Source organism: Mizuhopecten yessoensis, unplaced genomic scaffold, assembly GCF_002113885.1.
Source record: "Mizuhopecten yessoensis strain PY_sf001 unplaced genomic scaffold, ASM211388v2 scaffold775, whole genome shotgun sequence".
In the NCBI taxonomy this organism is placed as follows: Eukaryota; Metazoa; Mollusca; class Bivalvia; order Pectinida; family Pectinidae; genus Mizuhopecten; species Mizuhopecten yessoensis.
In genome coordinates, this window is record NW_018403715.1 from 171450 (window position 1) to 192087 (window position 20638).

The following is a 20638-nucleotide window of genomic DNA, read 5'->3' on the forward strand; positions in this document are numbered from 1 at the left end:
TTTAAAGGATGACCTCTGAAGTTTTAATTCTAAATAATTTCAATTCAATATCTTGCACTCTGGGGAGAAGGAAGGAGCCAGTCGGCAAATGCTGGTTTGTAGGCAAATTTTGCTTTCTTTTAAAAAAAAACAAAAAAACTTTTGTCCAGAATTTCTCCACAGATTTTATTTTGCAAATCACCAATAGAGTTAACAGTTTTGTGAAATGTGTTTAATGTAACTTCATACCTGAGCAAATCTCAAATGGGGGGCAAAAAATTCAATCAAATATTAGGAAAGTTCATGTACTCTTTCTGTTGGCAGTTAACACTCCACTGGATGTGACCTGGGACGACACAAGACAGGAGTTAACAATAGCATGGGACAGTGTATTTACATCTACATATGAACTCTTCTACGAGGTGTCGGCTGGTAGCAACTTGGGCAGTGGTGACATCGTCCAGTGGATGGAGACCACGGCCTCTTCCATGACACTGACCATTCCATCGGTCATCACAAACCTTTCCAACCTTCGTATATATGTGTCGGTCAGAGCGGTGACTCTCAGTGGCAAATCAGCTGTTAAGTTGGGCAGTGTTCAGCTTCCAGCCTCATAGTGACCAAGCACTTTCCTGTTTGCTGTAAATACGCCCACTAACTCATTCACCCCTGAAAACACATTTGAACTCTTCGAAATCAAGGGTCGGAATAGTTCATTATAAAATTTCACGGGTGAATGAGTCTTCTGAAGATCTTCTCGCATCTGCAGGTCTTCAATATCATATCAATACTATGCAAATGGAATAATTCCTGCTTAGTGTGACATACTGGTAGACCGTTTCATCATTCTACATTAATTACAGATAAGTTAAGCTCTCATTCCTGTGAGCATGTGATGGAACTGTCCAGGGCAAGGAAAGGATGAAAGAAATTCCTTACACCAGATTCCACATGCATGACTTCACAATGGGACAGCAATGCTGTGACGTCACAAAATTTGGAACATTCTGATGCCGCAGTGTAGAAATTGCTACCCTTTTTGTGGTTTCTGAGCTTATTCTGGTGACTGGAATGAGAGAAAATACTCTTTTATGCGTAGGAAAGGGTTTTACCCAATTTGAAAACCTTCAGGTGGAATTTTCCTGTCTTATAGGCTATATCAACTATGGTTTAGGAATGTTTCCATTTATTCCTGAGTGATATCCTGTTAAAAAAGTACTATACAAATATTTATTAAGCAGTAAAGTTTTAATGTTTTTGTCTACACAACATTTACGCTGTTGAAGTTCTGTTCTCTTTAGCCTTCGTTGATGTTGACCTCATTATCCTGTTGTGTCAGGCTTGTCACAAGTTGACTTGATCAGTGCTTTTTCTTCCAAAATTTAGCAGCAGCTTGTACCTACATTGATTGGGGAAAATGTAGCGGGGAAGCAGTCTGTTTTTGGCTCTAAACCCAGGGCGCTGGGAGGGGGAGGGGGAGGGAGGGATCTCTGAACCCCATAGATACGTGTCAAATTTGTCATTTCACATAATTATATGCTTTACATGCTTCTGTTCTGTTGTCTTGTCTAGATTTACGATGTTTTTATCATTATTCTATTAACTAATGATATGCTGTCAGACCTTACCAATTGAGGCATTAGCCGATACAGAAATGTTACAGAATGTTACAGGAAACTGTGATCTATGGAAGACGAAAGTTTGTATTAGATTCGTCTATATCAGTTCTCCGTTATCTAATGAAAAGCTCGAGATGTTAAAATTCATCTAAGAAAGGGGGCAATAAATTGAAGAAAGATTTTCTGAAAATACCAATTGAAATCTATTAAGATATTCTTTAAATTCTAAAATATTGTCTGGGGAAAATGTTGAAAGAAAAAATGACTTGTAGAAAAAATAAGAAGGCTTCAATAGTTACTTGGTATTGTTACTATTAAGGTCATAGATGACCCAAAATGACTTTATAAATCGATTATAACATAAAATTGATTACCAATTCAATAACCAATATAATCTGTTCATTATTGCATCAAAGTGTCAAATGTATCCACTGTAAAATATGCATTGAAAGTTGATTTTTACTAGTATATGATTGACAAAACTGCGTGAAAGATGCTTGACATCCATTCATTATAAAAAACCGAAACCTAATGTATAGTTTACAACTCTGTCTGTTGATGTAACAGAAGCGCTCTCACTTTATTTGGGTATTCAGTCCCATAAAATTATATACCCATTTTGCAATCAATCATCAAATGGTTTACTATTTCCCTATCACAAACCGATTATCATTTATAATTTTAAACTGATTGACCATCACGACTGCTTCAATACATCAAGATTTTGTTGTTTAATTACGTATTCACCACAACACCAATGTATATAGAATGGTAATTTTATGATTTCTATTTTTGAACACTAAGATGTTGTTTATCATAATTTTGAAAATTTATGTTTAATAGAAATCACGATATTTAATGAGCTTCATTTTTCGCCAAAAATCTGGCTGCGGCCTGTTAACATCATTTTTTCAAAAAGGGCGTCTCAAAGTTTTCTTGTTCAAACATTGTGATACGTACTTTTCAGCTTTACTTACATAATTTGATACTCAAGATAGGGATTGAAATTGAATTATTAGGGACAACATTTTGTTATTCTGTGTAAAACAACTTCGCTAAATCTGAAAGTAATTGGACAAAAGTTCTTTTAAATGAAGCTCTCTAAACTAGAAGACTTTTCAATGAACAACTTTTTTTCTGTAAAATCTGTCAACCCATTGGACTTATCTTCATTTTATGAAGATCAAACAATTTATTATGAGAGCTGTTTCACCAATCCTTTTGGAATCCCCTCCCCCCGCCAAATGATATTGGGAACCATGTATCTTAACATTTTAGCCCACCTTCATCCATGATCTGTTCACCTGTCAATAAGCAATTCTTGTTATTGCTATTTCTGAGAAGGTACTGGAAGGATTCTCAAACTTCACATGAAGGTTACCAGTGGTCCTAAGTTATGAATAAAACATTTTTGGACTGATCAAAAAAGTAAGATGGCTGACAGGTATCCATCTTTAATTTTGAGAGAGAGGGACTGGATAATAGTACCTTTAAGGAAAATGAAGAGCAAAGAAGGAAAATATAATCTTTTGTAGATATGATAAAGATCCTTTGATGGTGGGCATCAAGATCCTTCTAGGAATCTTGTTTATTTGAATATTTGTAATATATTCAATGTAGACCAAACTCTGTGATAATTAATTAAGTTATATATGGATTCCGTCCAGTGTGATTATTTTTGATAATTGTTGTTGAAACTATTGATTTTTCGTATTTAATTGTTTTACATTTTGAAATATATTTCGCAATTAAATTTTGTCATGTGATCTTCAGCAATCCAGCATTGTGGCACTGTGATTCTGTTCCTACATTTATATCTAAAAGTCCAGTGGTGTACAAACTGCATCGTCCATGGCTTATTTATTTCATGGAGCTTGAATTTATTACCAAATTCCATTGTTTTTAGTAATACAGTTCTGATATAATACTAGAAAGATTTTTTGTGTAAATGTATGTTTCAACATGAGAAAAATTATGTCTTTGTTGATTTTAAAAATATCACTTCGTAAAAAGTTCCATATATATATAGATATATTTATTTGAATTATTTTATTTTTCGTGTACATTGTTTACCTGTTTTCCATATTAGGGATGGTAGATACACCACATCTGTTAACCCTTTCAACCCTCTGTAACTTTAGTAGACTCTACCATGCATTGATATGGGTGAGTCCATTATGATCTGAAGTGGTGAAAGTGTTAATGAGATAGTATAATGATACCCATTTTCACCACATCTTGGTTTAGATTGTGAAAGTGGAATATATTTTTCTGCAAATATACATGTAGTTGCAAATGAATTTTCAAAGTGGAAGTAATTATATAAAACATGCTTGACAGAACTTAGGAATAATAATAATCACATCCGATTATCTGATTATCTATTTATCCTCTTTCAATATTGATTTCTTTCATTTTTTGTCGCTCAGAAAGATTAAGGATTTACAAATCTAAATAGAATAAGAATGAAAAATAAAATATGTTAAACCTGATAACTACTGTTTTTAGAAAACCAGATTTAGCTGTAGAAAGATTATATTTGCATTTCAAAATGGTAGTTAGATTTCAAAGATATGGAAAGGAGAGAAATAATCTGTATTCTGAAAACAAAGCGTTTTATCTAGAGGGATAAACACATGAATGAATGTAGAGAGATTAATGTGTCTTAGGTTTCTGTGTTGGAGATATCCTGTTTAGTTCTATATATAGCATTGGTGCTATTCCACGCTGGTGTTGTCCCTAATGTTTCTAATAAACGTTTCTTTGTTAAGAAAGCTGTCATGTGTACTTGTCTGATTTAAGATCATCTGAGCCAAATGCTCCTATTCCGACCGTTTGCGTCCGTCATTATGTGTAAACATTCAATCAACGCAGACAAAGGCCATACTAAGGCGGTTGGATCTGCAGTTGTAAATGTGGCAGTGGGCTTAAAAATATACAAATATAAAAGACAAAAATAGAGCGGAAATTAACTACAACTTTATACAAAATAATCAATTGAACAACGGTAAAAGGAAGGGTTTTTCCCCATTCATTGATAAAAGGTGTGAGCATGAAAAAAATCAGTGCTTGCCACATCCCCTGTACAGTGTTAGGGAAATGAAATAAATAACTCTTTATATGACAATCGACTAAAAATATCCTCAAAATAAAACCAATACTAAATGTCTTGTTGATTGCATCTTCGGTTCCTAACTCCAAGAAGCAATATGGACGGTGCTAAACAAAAGGACATTTATTACAAATTTCCAAAAGTCTTAAGAATGATCACTAGAAACACGGAGCGAAGTAAAACAATATCAACATTAACTGCATCATATGGTGAATTCGTCCATATACGACTTAGAATACAATTTTAGCAAACGACGAATACGTTGGAGGGATGTAATTGGGGAGAGCGTATAGTGTGATAAGACCTTGAAAAGGAAGTAGTGACAGAATCTACCATTTCAATTTTAGTAATATTTTTCATGGAAAAGAATATCACCAAGGCAGAGAGAGATCTGAGGATCTAGAAAAGAAGTCAGACATAGAGAAGAAGGTGGTTGTGTGTACGACAAGAGCGTCATTCAAACTTGACGAATCACGTTATGAAAATGATGAACCGGAAAAGATATACCTTCAGTCATTGCCAGACAAGTGCCTACAGAAATACTTCAGTGACACATTTATCTACCGCCAAAATCGAGTGCGTCAACGGAAAAAAGTGACAATTTGGACTTCTGGGTAATGTATATACCAACGTAACATGTTACTATAGCTACTGCATGAAATATCAATGTCAAAAGTAGAAGGCCTCGGAACGATGAACAGGACAACGTGCCATGTGGTTCTGATATCATCGAAGACAACTGTATTATTATTTTTTTAGCTACGATCTGTATTCAACGCGAAACCACCTACTAACGTGCACCAGCGGGGATTTATAGCTGAACAATGTCGCACACATTGTCTTTCGTGCCAAAAAAGGTCGAAGATAGGAAAGACACTGACTGAGGCAAAACAACGTCTTGTTGGCTGCTGCAGATAACCTTGAAATGGAGAGAAGCAAGATAAAACGACTAGTATAAGAGCCGGCCAGTCTGGGATAAAGATTATGAAACCACTGCTGACAATGGAAACTCATAAATTAATCCCAGTGGCAATTATTCTAGTTAACTAAGTACCTTGCTGATAAAAAAGAGAGTTACACATTTACCAACAAATATGGCAACAAGGAACCAACAATAAGTGAAAGTATCAATGATCCAATGATAAGGAAGAGTAAATAGGAACCAACGTTATGTGAAAGTAACAAGACAGTTACATGGAACTAACCATCAGGGGAAAATAAAGAACCAACAATCAAGAATATCATTAATAAAATCATCACTTAAACAACAATAAGAGAAAAGGAGAGGAACAACAAGGAACTAACGAAATGGGAAGTGTAACAACGAAACAAAAAAGGTAAGAAGACAAATTTTGATGCTGATTTGGAAATACACATATATAATGTAATTGATTATCAGAGAATAAAGTTGCTCTAGAGAGATAAGGAACTATTTCATTTCATTTCAGAACAATTAATTGTAAAGTTCTCATTACAAAAAGAATTTGGCAATTAACACAGTCTACGAAAGCCCTCGCCTTACAATGGTAAACAGTTTATACACATCACGTTGATGATAAAAATAAAGAATCACAAGAATTTCACTATCAATTTGGGTTATTTAATGCCTTTATGTAGATAATGTAACTGCCTACTATCAATACTATAGTATTAATCCACTACTCTACAAGCGTCGTCACCAGTATCAGCCAATCGCTGATGAGCTCACTCGCACCAATCTGCGCTGACCTTTCAAAATTGCAGATGAGTTCGCCAAGACTTGTTATAATACCCGCACGAGTAGGGGAAAATCTAATTACTCTATTGGAAACGTCCAGTATCTAAAATGGACCTCTGGATCAACTTCAGAATAGAAATATTCATGTTTTCATCAAAAATGTGACATCCTTACAGGAGAGTTGGAACATTCAATCGAATTAGCATCATTTAGAGTAGAGAGGGAATTGAAGAGGTGTTATCTTTGGTTGTATTAGAGATTCTTCAGCAGGATTATAAAGTGATAGATACTGTTGACCAGGTGCAGTGATAGCTACTGTTGACCAGGTGCAGTGATAGATACTGTTGACCAGGTGCAAGCTATATATTCTCTAAAAGTCTTAAACCTAGGCACGCCAGTTTGGATAGACCGGGATTTGAACCATGGATTTAAGATTGTAATACCATCGCTCTACCTGGTCAACGGAAGGAACTTTCTAAGCTCAAATGTGCTACAAGTATATCCAAACGAAAGTTTAAGGGGAACGTATTGTATATATATATAGAAAAAAACACAGCGCAGAGCGACAGGGCTCCTAATACTGTTACCTTGTTTGTGTGTTACTTGATTTATAGTAATAATGGGACATCACACCACCAGTTGGTGCGTTAGTCCCTGTTACGTTACATACCGTGTCAGGAATAGAGTATATCACTTGCTGAGATAAGACATCACACCACCAGTTGGTGCGTTAGTCCCCGTACGTTACATACCGTGTCAGGAATAGATTATATCACTTGCTGAGATAAGACATCACAACAGGACGGAGATGACGCATTATCAAATACCTGATAATATGGTCTTCAGAATCGTGATACGAGATACAACACGCATTGCATAAACATACGCAGAGAAGATCAGAGGTGTTAACAGGTTGATAGATAGTTATAATACATGAACACACAGAAAACAAGAGATGACAAATTTAATCTTAACAAATATATTTACATACACAATCAAATTGAAAAAAATAAAAGGATTCAATTTTATTTAATATATATACATGCAACAAAAACGGACTTTAATAAACAATTTTTCGAAAATTACTTTTAACCACTGGTCCTATAGTACAGTTTGCACAGCATGAGAGTGTTAATCTTACACGCATTGATTGGTATAATGATAATAAACATTTCTTATCAGTGCTTAATTTAGTGCAAATATTACACCACTGTAATTTTCTGTGGAAGCATAACCTGGCTGATTACAAGAGGTAGATAGATATGTATACGTACACGAACATAGGGCGTATTCAACTTCAATAAAAATATATATTGCATACACAAACGCTTAGTAAAGAAGATGAATGTTTCAATTAAAACAAATATACATGTAAATTCATTCACAAACACATGTAAATAATAATAATAATTCGAGGTTCTTATATACCGCTTTATCACAACCTAGTTCGTAGGTCGTCTTAAAGCGGTAAAACTAGATAAGAGGTTTTCAATTGAAAAATACATATACATAAAACAAATGACAGAAGCGTTTCTTAGTATCTTCGCCTCATTAGAGGTTAATCAGATGAAGAAGTGAAACTAGGTAAGTATCAAGAAAATCTCTCGTCATTTATTTTATATATAACAATCACAAGGACTTTGTATATATATATTAACAGAAAAAGGTAAGAGGTATTCGATTTCAATTTTAATAAATATACAAACATACACAAATGTAGACTAGAATTAATTGGCCACTTGCAATTTGTGATATAGCCGTTTGCTGTATTTTGACAGTAAATTATATATATATTTAAGCAAAACTAAAACAGAATACAGGATAAGAGGTATTTATTTATACATGTATACATCCATCCAGAAGCATACATACATGACAGGATAAGGCGTATTCATCAAATACATATATATGATACAAAAATTTGATTGAAGTCCGTTTGACAGGAAAATGATGAGAAAATTAAAAATAAAAAAAACACAAGAAGACTGATTCTCAAGGCTTTTTGCCGTCACACAGCTCTTCAGGAGAAATGTGGAGCTGCGTAACAGTAGTAGACCCTCCTCTCGAAAAGTTGTGTCACAGCGAAAGATATAACTCCTTGACTGAGAGTTGTGTCACAGCGAAAGATACAACTCCTTGACTGAGAGTTGTGTCACAGCGAAACATATAACTCCTTGACTGAGAGTTGTGTCACAGCGAAAGATATAACTCCTTGACTGGGAGTTGTGTCACAGCGAAAGGTCTTGAGAATAAGTCTTCTTGTGAATCATATATATATTTCAGTTTCATCTTAAGTTTTTACATACTTACATTGTGACGTCGTCAAGAATGCTTTAATATTTACAATCGTGACATCAAAACTCTGATAAGATAGGAGGTATTTATGTTGTGAAAAGAACAAAAATAATAATCACTGATTGTGATATTATGAACGGAAAACGTATTTTGAATTTGGCTTAAATAAAAAAAAAATGGGCCGATACTTCATTGTTGGACGATGTATCAGTTTTTTTCTGTAGAAGTATCGAAATATAATATTAATGATGACTATTTCTTTTTGAATATCGGTTAATTTTAATTCGTAGAAATAAGCTTTTCGAATTCCCGTATCGCCATTGGTTCAATGATAAGGAATCTTGGGAGAATCGCCGTTCGAATATTTGCCATTGGTTTCGATCGAACACTGCGAATCGCTAACATCTATGACAGCTTTCCTGAGGTCGTCTGTTGGCGGGAACCTTTTGAGCACACGATCAGAGCAGGATTGGATGACCGAGAAAGAGAATGCGATGTCGTCCGAATTGGTACGCTCGGCACAGATAGCCAGTCTAAGGGTGTAGATGTTGTGAACGATGGCTGGTATGAGGTAGATACGACCGTCCTGTAGGATCTCCTCCAGTAAACGTTCTGTCGTAGTGTTGTTACCCTGGTAACACACGTGAATAATAACCAAGTGTCAGACTCGCCGTAAAAATTGCAATTATCATAATATATGATTTATTTCTGACATTTACATTTCAAGTTACTGTAAATACTGTTAGATATGTTTTTGTGTTAATTCGTGTGAAGACTAAATCGTCAATATTTCATTTCCCCGAATATTGATTCCAGAAAAACATATTTGCTAATAAAACCTTCATTCATACAGTTCGCGAAATGAAGTACACTTCTTATATTTTGTCTTCTTCTTTAGATATTTAAAACATGCTACCAAACTATTTAAATTGCTTGTGTATTTGATACATTTGCTGTAGTCTTCCGTATTAACTTACTTTTAGTCTGAAGCAGACGAGTCCCATTATAACATCAGCCACCACCTCAAACCGGCTGTCATTTAGTACCATCTGCTCAAACTCTTTGGCCAGACTAACGTGCTAAAATTACAAGAAATAATGTGAAAGCAGTTCTTCCTTTTTATTTGCTCGTTGAAGATAACGACCAACGAGTGCGATAAACATTGTCAATGTAGAAAGTTGACACTTTCTGAATTGATAATGCAAGGAATTGCTCGTATAGATTTGCAATTCTGCCGCTGGTACTCTTTCGATCTTTAAATACACCATAATCTGTACGATACCCATGGCAATTTCGATTTTCTGATTGTGAATGTTCCTTTTCGTAATAGTAACATTCCAGGTTCCCCAACTTACAATTTTACATGTCATATTTGATTCTGTATTCAATAACTTGCTCCAACTATCCTGATTTCTGAGATAGATGACGTAACATTACTTGGATTTGACCTAGATTAACATTCCTGGTTTTATATCCCTTGTACTTTTTCTAGGATTGCCATGTAGATATTTCCATGCTATCTATTTTGCACTAGTTTTAATAACTGTTTGTGGCACGGCACTTTGCTGACCCACTCTCGTACACTTTTGTCTACCCAAGTTTGCTTTAACATCTACCGAAAGATTGATAAATGGGGAGAAATGTGATGGAAATGAGAATCGCGCAAACCTACCTTGCGAATGTAGGCTTGGACTCCGGTCACCCCGTAGGACCGCAACATGAACCACAACTTAAGGGAGCGGAACCGACGTCCGAGAGGAATCTGCCAATGCTGTAACAAAACCGGAAGTAGTTCTTCAATGTTAAATGCTAATATCGAACATGAAAATATGTTTGTTCTGATAAAATATACTACTATGATGGTATACATATTCGATATTTTCTTTCACATTTTTGATGGTCATTTAATTTTAACTCTTTCTGTTAAGCTGTGAGGAGACGCCAATCAAATTAAATGGTTGGCGTTAACTAAAATCACGTAATCTTCGCAAACGCTTTCAATATTACTTTCCTTCATAATAAGAAAACTGTTATGATGATGATTAAATAACTGTTGAAATCTTCATTAATGTTTGTGATATAGTAAATTCGTAATAAGAGTATATATATCATCAGGTGTAAGGGATTATATTCCGTCTTTGCGTATTGCAGAGCTATCTTCTCTTGTGAGCAGCTATTGATTGTTACGTCATTGGCTTGTGCGAGAAAATTACGTCGTTTTCTCAAAAATTGATGACGTTACTCTGACAAACAAATGAAGTAACAATCAATACCTGCTCACAAGAGAAGATAACTCTGCAATACGAAAAGGCGGAATATTTGACGTAAGGTCGTCTAAGGTTAATAACTTAACACATATTTACCCTGTAGTCCGGCGCTCCTTTGCCTGCGTTTTCGTGTCGGAGGTATACTGGGTCCACATTGAAAGCATCTACTAGTAGAGAACTGTCCTTTATCCTGTTCGAAACAAATAACGAATAGACTTTTAAATCAAATAATTTATTTGATTATTAATGGAATGAATTTCCTTTGAAACTTTGTATTAACTTCATCATTAATAAAAGCAACACCTAATTTATCTTGTCTGTCTACAAATGACAAATTATGTCAATTGTTAATCAGCACCTTCTTATCAGGACTATGTTCATGTAATGAAGACATTTGCTGTTTTATCTTGACATATTTGCGATGTTATGAAAATAAACGTGTAACTGAAATGTAACAATAAACTAGAATACTAGAACATAATCGGTACGAGTTAGCCAAAAAAGCTTAGATAAGAGCTAGGCAACTAAGCTTTGTACGAATTAGCCTCATCTGGGTACACGTAAAAACGAATGATGACGTTGTATTGATGACACGTCTGGTACACGTTTGTATGATATGAAGGTCGATGTTTTTCATCATACACATTAGTGTACAATGTACCTTGTTTGATTTTGTTGTTACAAACCCCAGTCTTACTATGAGGACATGGAATTACACGGATTTAAATTAGAAGACGACGCTTAACCTTCCAGAACACCTTATTTCCTTCACTCATATTTTGCCCTATTTTGAGTTCGAATTACAAGTTTTTTAAAATGAGTGGGGAGGGGGAGAGTAAAACCGCGAAATTAAACAAAAAATCAATATCTTCATGCATTAAAAATTATATTTGCTAAAATCGATGTTTTAATAATAATAATAATAAAAAATGATACTAAAGGTTGCAGTACTCACCACATCACAGATAAGTCGAAATTTATCAACATCCATTTGTGAGGATTGATACTAAACGTATCGGCGTACTGCAAGTAAATTAAAATTGTATTATTAATATCAACATATAACTGTACTTCTCTGTCCGTATATGGACATCTATGTCGGTATACATACTTCCCTATAATGGATTAATGATAAGTTGATTTATGGATAACGTTATGTGCTCGATTTCTTAAAAAAAGGAGAATATATTATTTGTCCTACTCTATTATCGTAACAGATGAACGTAAGACACGCTCATGTGATTGTACCTAAATAATTGGGTAATTGATACAGTATGATAAAAATGAAATACACTGTACGATACAACTAGTGCGTCCTCTAGGACGATACATCGGTGATGTTAGGGGCAGAACGTGCGGTAATCCGAAACTACTGTTGAAGGTTTGGTATTGTTTTATATGGTTTAGCAACATTTCCAAAGCTAAGGTCATTTACTCTTTAATACTTAATCGTTATGGTTTAATTCACTCTCACTTACTTCAACTCCCTTCATCAAATGGCGAAATTCCGGACAGACGAAAGCACTCCCGGCATACGCCGCATCTATATGTAACCACATGTCTTCTTGTTTACCTTGAGACAGGTTATGAATATTAAATAAAAAACAAAAACAAAAACAACAACAAAACAAAACAAAAAGAATATAAACGGTAGATGTGTAAAGAAACACTAGCAGAGAAGCAGAAAAGACAAAAGGTTCAGATAAATGGCAGGAAAAGGTCGGGATACCAAGAATTCCATATATGTAGTACAGAACCATTCTCGACATGTTAAGGGTAACGCTTACTTACGCTCTCTGCATCCCTGGAATATGTCATGGCAAATTAAAGTTGAAGGCACACGGCTAGCAATTCGATTGGTCTCAGGTGAAAAAAAACTAACCAATCGCTACGTTGATACTTGTCCTTTGAACATTACAGCATTACACCTGACTTCAAAGCCGGTCAATGTTACCTTTACGCGACCACGAGATTCTTTTGATGTACATCAAATGATCGCAATAGTAGAAGCCTTATTGTCTCACCCATTAGGTGGCGCATACTAAGCCTTCGATTGCATGGTGACATATGCCTTGGGTGCAGAGAACGCAAGTAAGCATAACCATATCGCGGATGGTACAAAACATCAATTCTGGTTGCCCGAAATTGCAGTGAATAGACCAACAAAAATAACGAGAACATCGACAAGTACATTTACATATATTATAGGTAAAACTTTCCAAAACACTTACATATAGGACCAAGTTCCTCTAAATTATCAAAGGCACATGTACCCGTCGTTCCTAGGGAGGCACACAACTGGAAAACAAAATGATTGTCTTGTCACTCATAGACAAGTTATGCTCTTGGGGATAAACTGTACTTAATTGTTATTGTATATTTAGTTAATAGTGTAGCATTGCATCTTACCTTATTAAAGCCACACGTACATTTATTGTTTCCAGTTAGTAGTTAGAGTTGTATTTTCGCATACTGTATACTGTAAAATCAGATGTTTTCGTGTGGCCAAATTTCGTGTGGTCTCCAGACAAAATACAATTTCTTGGGTACATGAAATCATGAATTACGCGTACCTTTTCAAACGGAGAATAACTTTATGTCCTTCGTGTATCTGTGAATTCGTGGGTGAAGGAAACCAACAAAATCAACGAAATCAAAAACCCACGATAATTAGTTATTTCATAGTACTCGGAATTTTAAGCTCAGTAAAATAACAGCCCTTGCCCAGTAAAACACATAATAGCCCAGTGTTATTTTTATCATTCACCGTTCGTGTAGACCTAAAGTTATGAAATAATATTCGAAAAATAAGAAAACAGATGCAAAGATGACAATATGAAAATCATAATAACTATGGAAAAGCGTACTTTACATAAGCTACACGTATATTAATGAATACGGTTACTCACAAAGAACGGTATGAGGCCGCTGGCTTTATCCTCCTCTATTGCTTTCCTCAGGGTTTCCCCGCGTAGGCTGAATTTGTCGTCTGTATCTAATTTGCGCATGCGCACGGCGCCCAAGAGGCCAGATCGTCCAACAGACGAGTTGGACTGTGTTGTTTACAGGGGGAAAGGGAGAAATGTTAAACACATACATGAAAGAAACAGAAATTATGATATTACTGCAGATTCAAATACTGAAACCAGACCATTGATTGCAATAACAAGTTATGCTTCCAGAATTTTTGCTATATTTTTGCAGTACTATTTATAATTTAATGACAAAATTGCATCTGTATTTTTGAAATTATGACAGGCAAATGCACAAATCTTTTATCTCACCTGGTCTGAGGTGTATCCCACTAGCTTTGCCATGACCTCCATCTCATCCATATGCTTGTGTGTCTGCTGGTATTTATCAAGCGTTCGGGTCCTGGCTGCCAGCAAACACAACAGTACTGTTTCACTAGCAGTCGACTATAACACACCAAATATATAACAATGTTAGTACATCCTAAAGCACCATGGCCATTTTTATAACGTTTGTCAGCACTATTACAATATAAGTACAGCTTATAAAATCATAAATACAACTAAAAACAGCATTAGAATAATAATACCACAGCAATATAACAACATAAGTACAGCTTAAAACATCATAAACTGAAAACATCATTATAGTAATAATACCACAGCAATATAACAACATTATCACAACTTATAACAACAATGTTTAACGTTATCACAAATTTTTAAACCATGTTTAACGTTATGACAACTTATTACAACAATGTTTAACGTTATCACAACTTATAACAACAATGTTTAACGTTATCGCAATTTTTTACAATAATGCTTAACGTTATTACAACTTATTACAACAATGTTTAACGTTATCACAACTTATTACAACAATATTTAACGTTATCATAACTTTTTACAATAATGTTTAACGTTATCACAACTTATAACAACAATGTTTAACGTTATCACAACTTTTTACAACAATGTTTAACGTTATCACAACTTATTACAACAATGTTTAACGTTATCACAACTTATAACAACAATGTTTAACATTAGTTTAACTAATTATAACATTAGAATGTTACTACATCAATTTAACAACATTAATACAACTTATTAAAACAATTTTATATTGTAAGTATAACTTATTACAACAATGTTTAACATTAGTATGGCTATCACAACAAGATTTAATATAAGTATAACTTGTTACAACATCGGTACAACACAACAAATTATAACAAACAGAAGTACATCTTATTACACCATAACTAAGAATAACTAGTCATGACTTAAATATAACCTATTACAATATAATTACAGCTTACTACAGCTATTTAACAATATATTACAACAATGATATTATAATGTTAGTTTAACATATTACACAATTAGTATAGCTACCAGACCACTTGTGTGAATGACTCCCCCAGACTGCTTAGAGAGATACCCCCACTGGAATGACGTCTAAAGATAAGTAAAAGCTACCATCTACCTGAATGACTCCCCCAGACTGCTTAGAGAGACAGCCCCACTGGAATGACGTCTAAAGATAAGTAAAAGCTACCATCTACCTGAATGACTCCCCCTCCACGGCCAGGTGAGCGGTGAAGAAACTCCTCCGGCAGTCCCAGCATCTTACCAAGCCAGTCAGTAGTGATCACCTCTAACTCGGTACAGGCTGGACTAGTGGCCTAAAAAAGGAATGCACATGATATAATCTAAGTAACACGGTACAGGCTGGACTAGTGGCCTAACAAAGGAATGCACATGTTATCTAAGTAACACGGTACAGGCTGGACAAGTGGCCTAACAAAGGAATGCACATACTATCTATGTAACTTGGTACAGGCTTGACTATTGGCCTAACGAAGGAATGCACATATTATCTAAGTAACTCGGCACAGGCTGGACTAGTGGACTAAAAAAGTAATGCACATATTATCTAAGTAACACGGTACAGGCTGGGCAAGTGGCCTAACAAAGGAATGCACATAATATCTAAGTATATTAGCTAAGTAACACGGTACAGGCAGGACTAGTGGCCTAACGAAGGAATGCACATAATATATAAGTAACTCGGTACAGGCTGGACTAGTAGCCTAACAAAGGAATGCACATATTAGCTAAGTAACACGGTACAGGTTGGACTAGTGGCCTAACAAAGGAATGCATATATTAGCTAAGTAACTCGGTACAGGCTGGACTAGTGGCCTAACAAAGGAATGCACATATTATCTAAGTAACACGGTACAGGCTGGGCAAGTGGCCTAACAAAGGAATGCACATACTATATGAGTAGATCGGTAAAGGCTGGACTAGTGGCCTAACAAAGGAATCCACACCCTATCTAAGTAACTCGGTACAGGCTGGACTAGTAGCCCAACAAAGGAATGCACATATTAGCTAAGTAACACGGTACAGGCAGGACTAGTGGCCTAACAAAGGAATGCAAATATTAGCTAAGTAACTCGGTACAGGCTGGACTAGTAACCTAACAAAGGAATGCACATATTAGCTAAGTAACTCGGTACAGGCCCGACTAGTGGCCTAACAAAGGAATGCACATACTATCTAAGTAACTCGGTACAGGCTGGACTAGTGGCCTAACAAGGGAATGTACATACTATCTAAGTAACTCGGTACAGGCTGGACTAGTGGCCTAACTAAGGAATGCACATATTATCTAAGTAGCTCGGTACAGGCTGGACTAGTGGCATAACAAAGGAATGCACATTTTAGCTAAGTACCTCGGTTCAGGCTGCACTAGTGGCCTAATAAAGGCACATAGTATCTAAGTAACTCGGTACAGGCTAGACTAGTGGCCTAACAAACTAAGTAACTCAGTACAGGCTGGACTAGTGGCCTAACAAAGGCATATAGTATCTAAGTAACTCGGTACAGGCTGGACAAGTGGCCTAACAAACTAAGTAACTCGGTACAGGCTGGACTAGTGTCCTAACAAACTAAGTAACTCGGTACAGGCTGGACTAGTGGCCTAACAAAGGCCTAACAAAGGAATACGCATACTATCTAAGTAACTCGGTACAGGCTGGACGCGTGGCCTAACGAAGGAATGCACATATTATCTAAGTAACTCGATACAGGCTGGACTATTGGCCTAACAAACTAAGTAACTCGGCACAGGCTGGACTAGAGGCCTAACAAAGGCACATAGTATCTAAGTAACTCGGTACAGGCTGGTCTAGTGGCCTAACAAAGGAATGCACATACTATCTAAGTAACTCGGTTCAGGCTGGACTAGTGGCCTAACAAAGGCACATAGTATCTAAGTAACTCGGTACAGGCTAGACTAGTGGCCTAACAAACTAAGTAACTGGGTACAGGCTGGACTAGTGGCCTAACATACTAAGTAACTCGGTACAGGCTGGACTAGTGGCCTAACAAAGGCACGTAGTATCTAAGTAACTCGGTACAGGCTGGACAAGTGGCCTAACAAACTAAGTAACTCGGTACAGGCTGGACTAGTGGCCTAACAAACTAAGTAACTCGGTACAGGCTGGACTAGTGTCCTAACAAACTAAGTAACTCGGTACAGGCTGGACTAGTGGCCTAACAAACTAAGTAACTTGGTTCAGGCTGGACAAGTGGCCTAACAAACTAAGTAACTTGGTTCAGGCTGGACTAGTGGCCTAACAAACTAAGTTACTTGGTTCAGGCTGGACTAGTGGCCTTACAAAGGAATGGTTACATTTGGTATGTTAACTATATATATAGTTTTTAACGATATACGGAATATCCATGGCTATTCATTCTGTCCCTGGTCATGAATTACTTTATGACACCGTATAAAAGATGAACGTAACACACATATGGGTGACTTTACCTTTACAATTGGTAATAGATACAATTTGAATTTGAAACAGAGAGACAGGTGTGTTTGAAATTAATTGAAAAACTTTCCCTATTGTATGTACTCGCATTATCTTTTGACTGGTAAGCTATTATGTACAATTACCATTGTAATTCAGAAACATTTGTCAATAAAGACTCAAATGAGTAGTTTTTGTTTTGATTTGATCTTTTCAGGTGTGCGTGACATTGATTTTATAACCACACACATCTATATGATCGATACTATTGTGTATATCTTTTCCATCTAGGTATGTTGATGGCAACGGTAACCACTACATCCAGTAAAATATTCTAGCGTTTTCTTCTATATTTCATTAATTTTTAATTTTTAAAGTGAGTGTTTTTGATTTCAATTGTAAATCTACTAAAAGAAACAACATTACATGTTTCTTTATAAGAAAGAATTTATATTTCCGTTGTTTTCAGAACGTTCTCGGAATAAATTTTACATAAAATATTTTGAAATAAAAACTAGTTAGTTCTCTTTATGTCACAACTGTTCGTCTCATTAACGTTACCATTCACATAAAGGAAAATCACAGAAGAAAAGTAGAAATGCATGAAATATAAAGAGAGGAAAATGCTCGTGACCTAAGGTTTGACCAGAATTGGACTACCTACCCATGAAAAGCCTATACAGCCAATGGCGTCTGACAACATGTCACCAAGTATGGAAGGATAGGAGTTCCCCGCAGCGAAGTAACCATGGAAACGAGGACTGTGCCAGTGGGTGACCTGAACAAATCAAAAGCTATAAATTTGCATCAAGACAAACAGTTATGGTGGAATTGTTTTTCCATAGCACAACTTTTTAATTGTGCATGTTTAATTTTGTTATGATTTGATATTGATTACTTTTATCTTTATTAATTAACTTGTCGTTTGTAATATCAAATTGATTTAAATATTGTAATTTGTTCAGAACTGGACTTGAAATGTTCACAGCTGTGTTTGAATCTTTTAAATGCATATGAAAATACCACAAAATAGTATCATGAAAAGTGTTTTTTTACACAACCAATACAATGTTCTATGTAACGTTTCGATGACTAGTACGATATGTACACTGGACAGAGAGAGCATTCTGTTCAAGCGGCAGATAAAGGAAACCATCTGGACACGCTGCAGTGGACACGTTCTTAATCGAGACGAGAGGGGGCTCAAAGACTCTCGCACATATATGACCAAATATTAAACAAAGCGTAGCTGAATCGAGTCATTTCGGTTCATATATAACAACTATTGTACATACGCTTACAGCGTAGCCGAAATCGACATCGATGTTGTGGACAACTCGTACACATTTTATTACACCTTTGTGTGCATACGCTTCACTGGTCATTTGTCTGATGAAGGTGACAGTGTACATATCGTACTAGTCATCGAAACGTCACATAGAAAATGTTATTGGTTGTGTAAAAAAGAACTTTTCATAATCCATACTTACCAACCTGAAGAAAATGTTTAGAAATACCACTAAATAGTAAATTACAATAGACGGAAGTTATGGCCGTATATTCTACTCAACAGGTGGTGGCCTTGATAGACAGGCGGTCGTTAAGGCAGATTTCACTGTTCCGGTTCATCGTGATATTATGAGATGAACGTACCATACGTACAAACACAGGTGGTTCCACCTTTAACATGTAGTAATAGATACAGTTAGCCAAACAATGATTAACTCTGCATCATACAGTCGTCTCGTCCTTCTAGACCTCGTCGGTGATGGACGGGACCAAATAATTCGATATCCAATCGCGTAAAACCCCTTAAATTATTAATTTAAAGATTTAAAGAAGTGCTAATGAATTTCTTTTTAAATCATTAATAAAGTTATGAACCGTGCCACTACTGCAAAAAGATAATTGTGACCAGTAAGGCTACGGCAAACATCCGGGACTAAAACCACCACCAGCAAGGCTACGGCAAACATCCGGGACTAAAACCTCCACCAGTAAGGCTACGGCAAATATCAGGGACTAAAACCTCCACCAGTAAGGCTAGGGCAAATATCAGGGACTAAAACCTCCACCAGTAGGGTAAATTATTATAGCATTGTACTGATTCCAGTTGACATTCATAGTCAATATGTATGAAAACTTGAACCGAGGTGAACCCCATGAATCGCGCTTTATTTTTGCATTCATCACTGTCCAGTTGACATTTATACTGAATAAGCAACTGAAATAATTATATGAACTCTTATGAAGTTATTTCGATCTCATAGAACAGTTGATTTATTTATCAAAATCTAGCATCAGGTGCAAATAAGTTTATATATCGTGTACGCTTGTTTAATAAATAGAACAGCGATGTTTAAGGCTTGATCAGTGGTATTCAAAGCTACAATTATGCTGTCATAATATGATAATATCAGCATGTTGGTCATTGCATTCAAAGCTGGTATAATGACATATGAACTTGGTAAGTTTATAAAGAGGCAGTGCGTCGAGTTGTGAAAATTTGTACATACACTTTGTCTTAAAAGATAAGAAAACAATCTTAAAATTGAAAAAATACATACTCCTGGCATAATAATTTTGTCTATATCCTTAAAGACCTCAGCGAAGTCCTCGGGATCCTGTGGGGCCTCGGTGGGCAGAAGCGGCCTCATGTAACCAGGGGTTACGTTGTGTACGACATGGCGGTCTCTGATCTTCTCCAGATAGGTACTTATGTAGTCCACCATTTTACGTCCATTTTCGCAAAACTGCTCCGAGTTCATGGTTGGTTGGCTCTATTGAATATAAATAATCCTATAAACGCTAAACATTCTGTCTACTGTACATGGTTGGGGAGGGGGG

General features: G+C 35.9%; 2 protein-coding genes across 2 annotated transcripts in view; one reads left to right on the forward strand and one right to left on the reverse strand.

Annotated features, from left to right (window-relative positions):
- LOC110452658 overlaps positions 1-4399 on the forward strand; it is a 99056-nt gene extending 94657 nt beyond the window's left edge. Inside the window, exon 55 of the mRNA XM_021501310.1 lies at positions 304-4399. Within this exon, the coding sequence (XP_021356985.1) occupies positions 304-596 (293 nt within the window). The 3' untranslated portion in view covers positions 597-4399. The remainder of the gene's footprint in view (positions 1-303) is intronic.
- A 2628-nt stretch (positions 4400-7027) lies between these two features.
- LOC110452668 (aromatic-L-amino-acid decarboxylase-like) overlaps positions 7028-20638 on the reverse strand; it is a 19898-nt gene continuing 6287 nt past the window's right edge. Inside the window, exons 2-13 of the mRNA XM_021501321.1 lie at positions 20359-20571; positions 18456-18569; positions 15533-15652; positions 14274-14408; positions 13899-14042; positions 13221-13287; positions 12468-12562; positions 11945-12012; positions 11086-11179; positions 10395-10493; positions 9700-9801; positions 7028-9353 (exon numbers count right to left, since the gene is read on the reverse strand). Of these exons, the coding sequence (XP_021356996.1) occupies positions 9048-9353; positions 9700-9801; positions 10395-10493; positions 11086-11179; positions 11945-12012; positions 12468-12562; positions 13221-13287; positions 13899-14042; positions 14274-14408; positions 15533-15652; positions 18456-18569; positions 20359-20559 (1545 nt within the window). The 5' untranslated portion in view covers positions 20560-20571 and the 3' untranslated portion in view covers positions 7028-9047. The remainder of the gene's footprint in view (positions 9354-9699; positions 9802-10394; positions 10494-11085; positions 11180-11944; positions 12013-12467; positions 12563-13220; positions 13288-13898; positions 14043-14273; positions 14409-15532; positions 15653-18455; positions 18570-20358; positions 20572-20638) is intronic.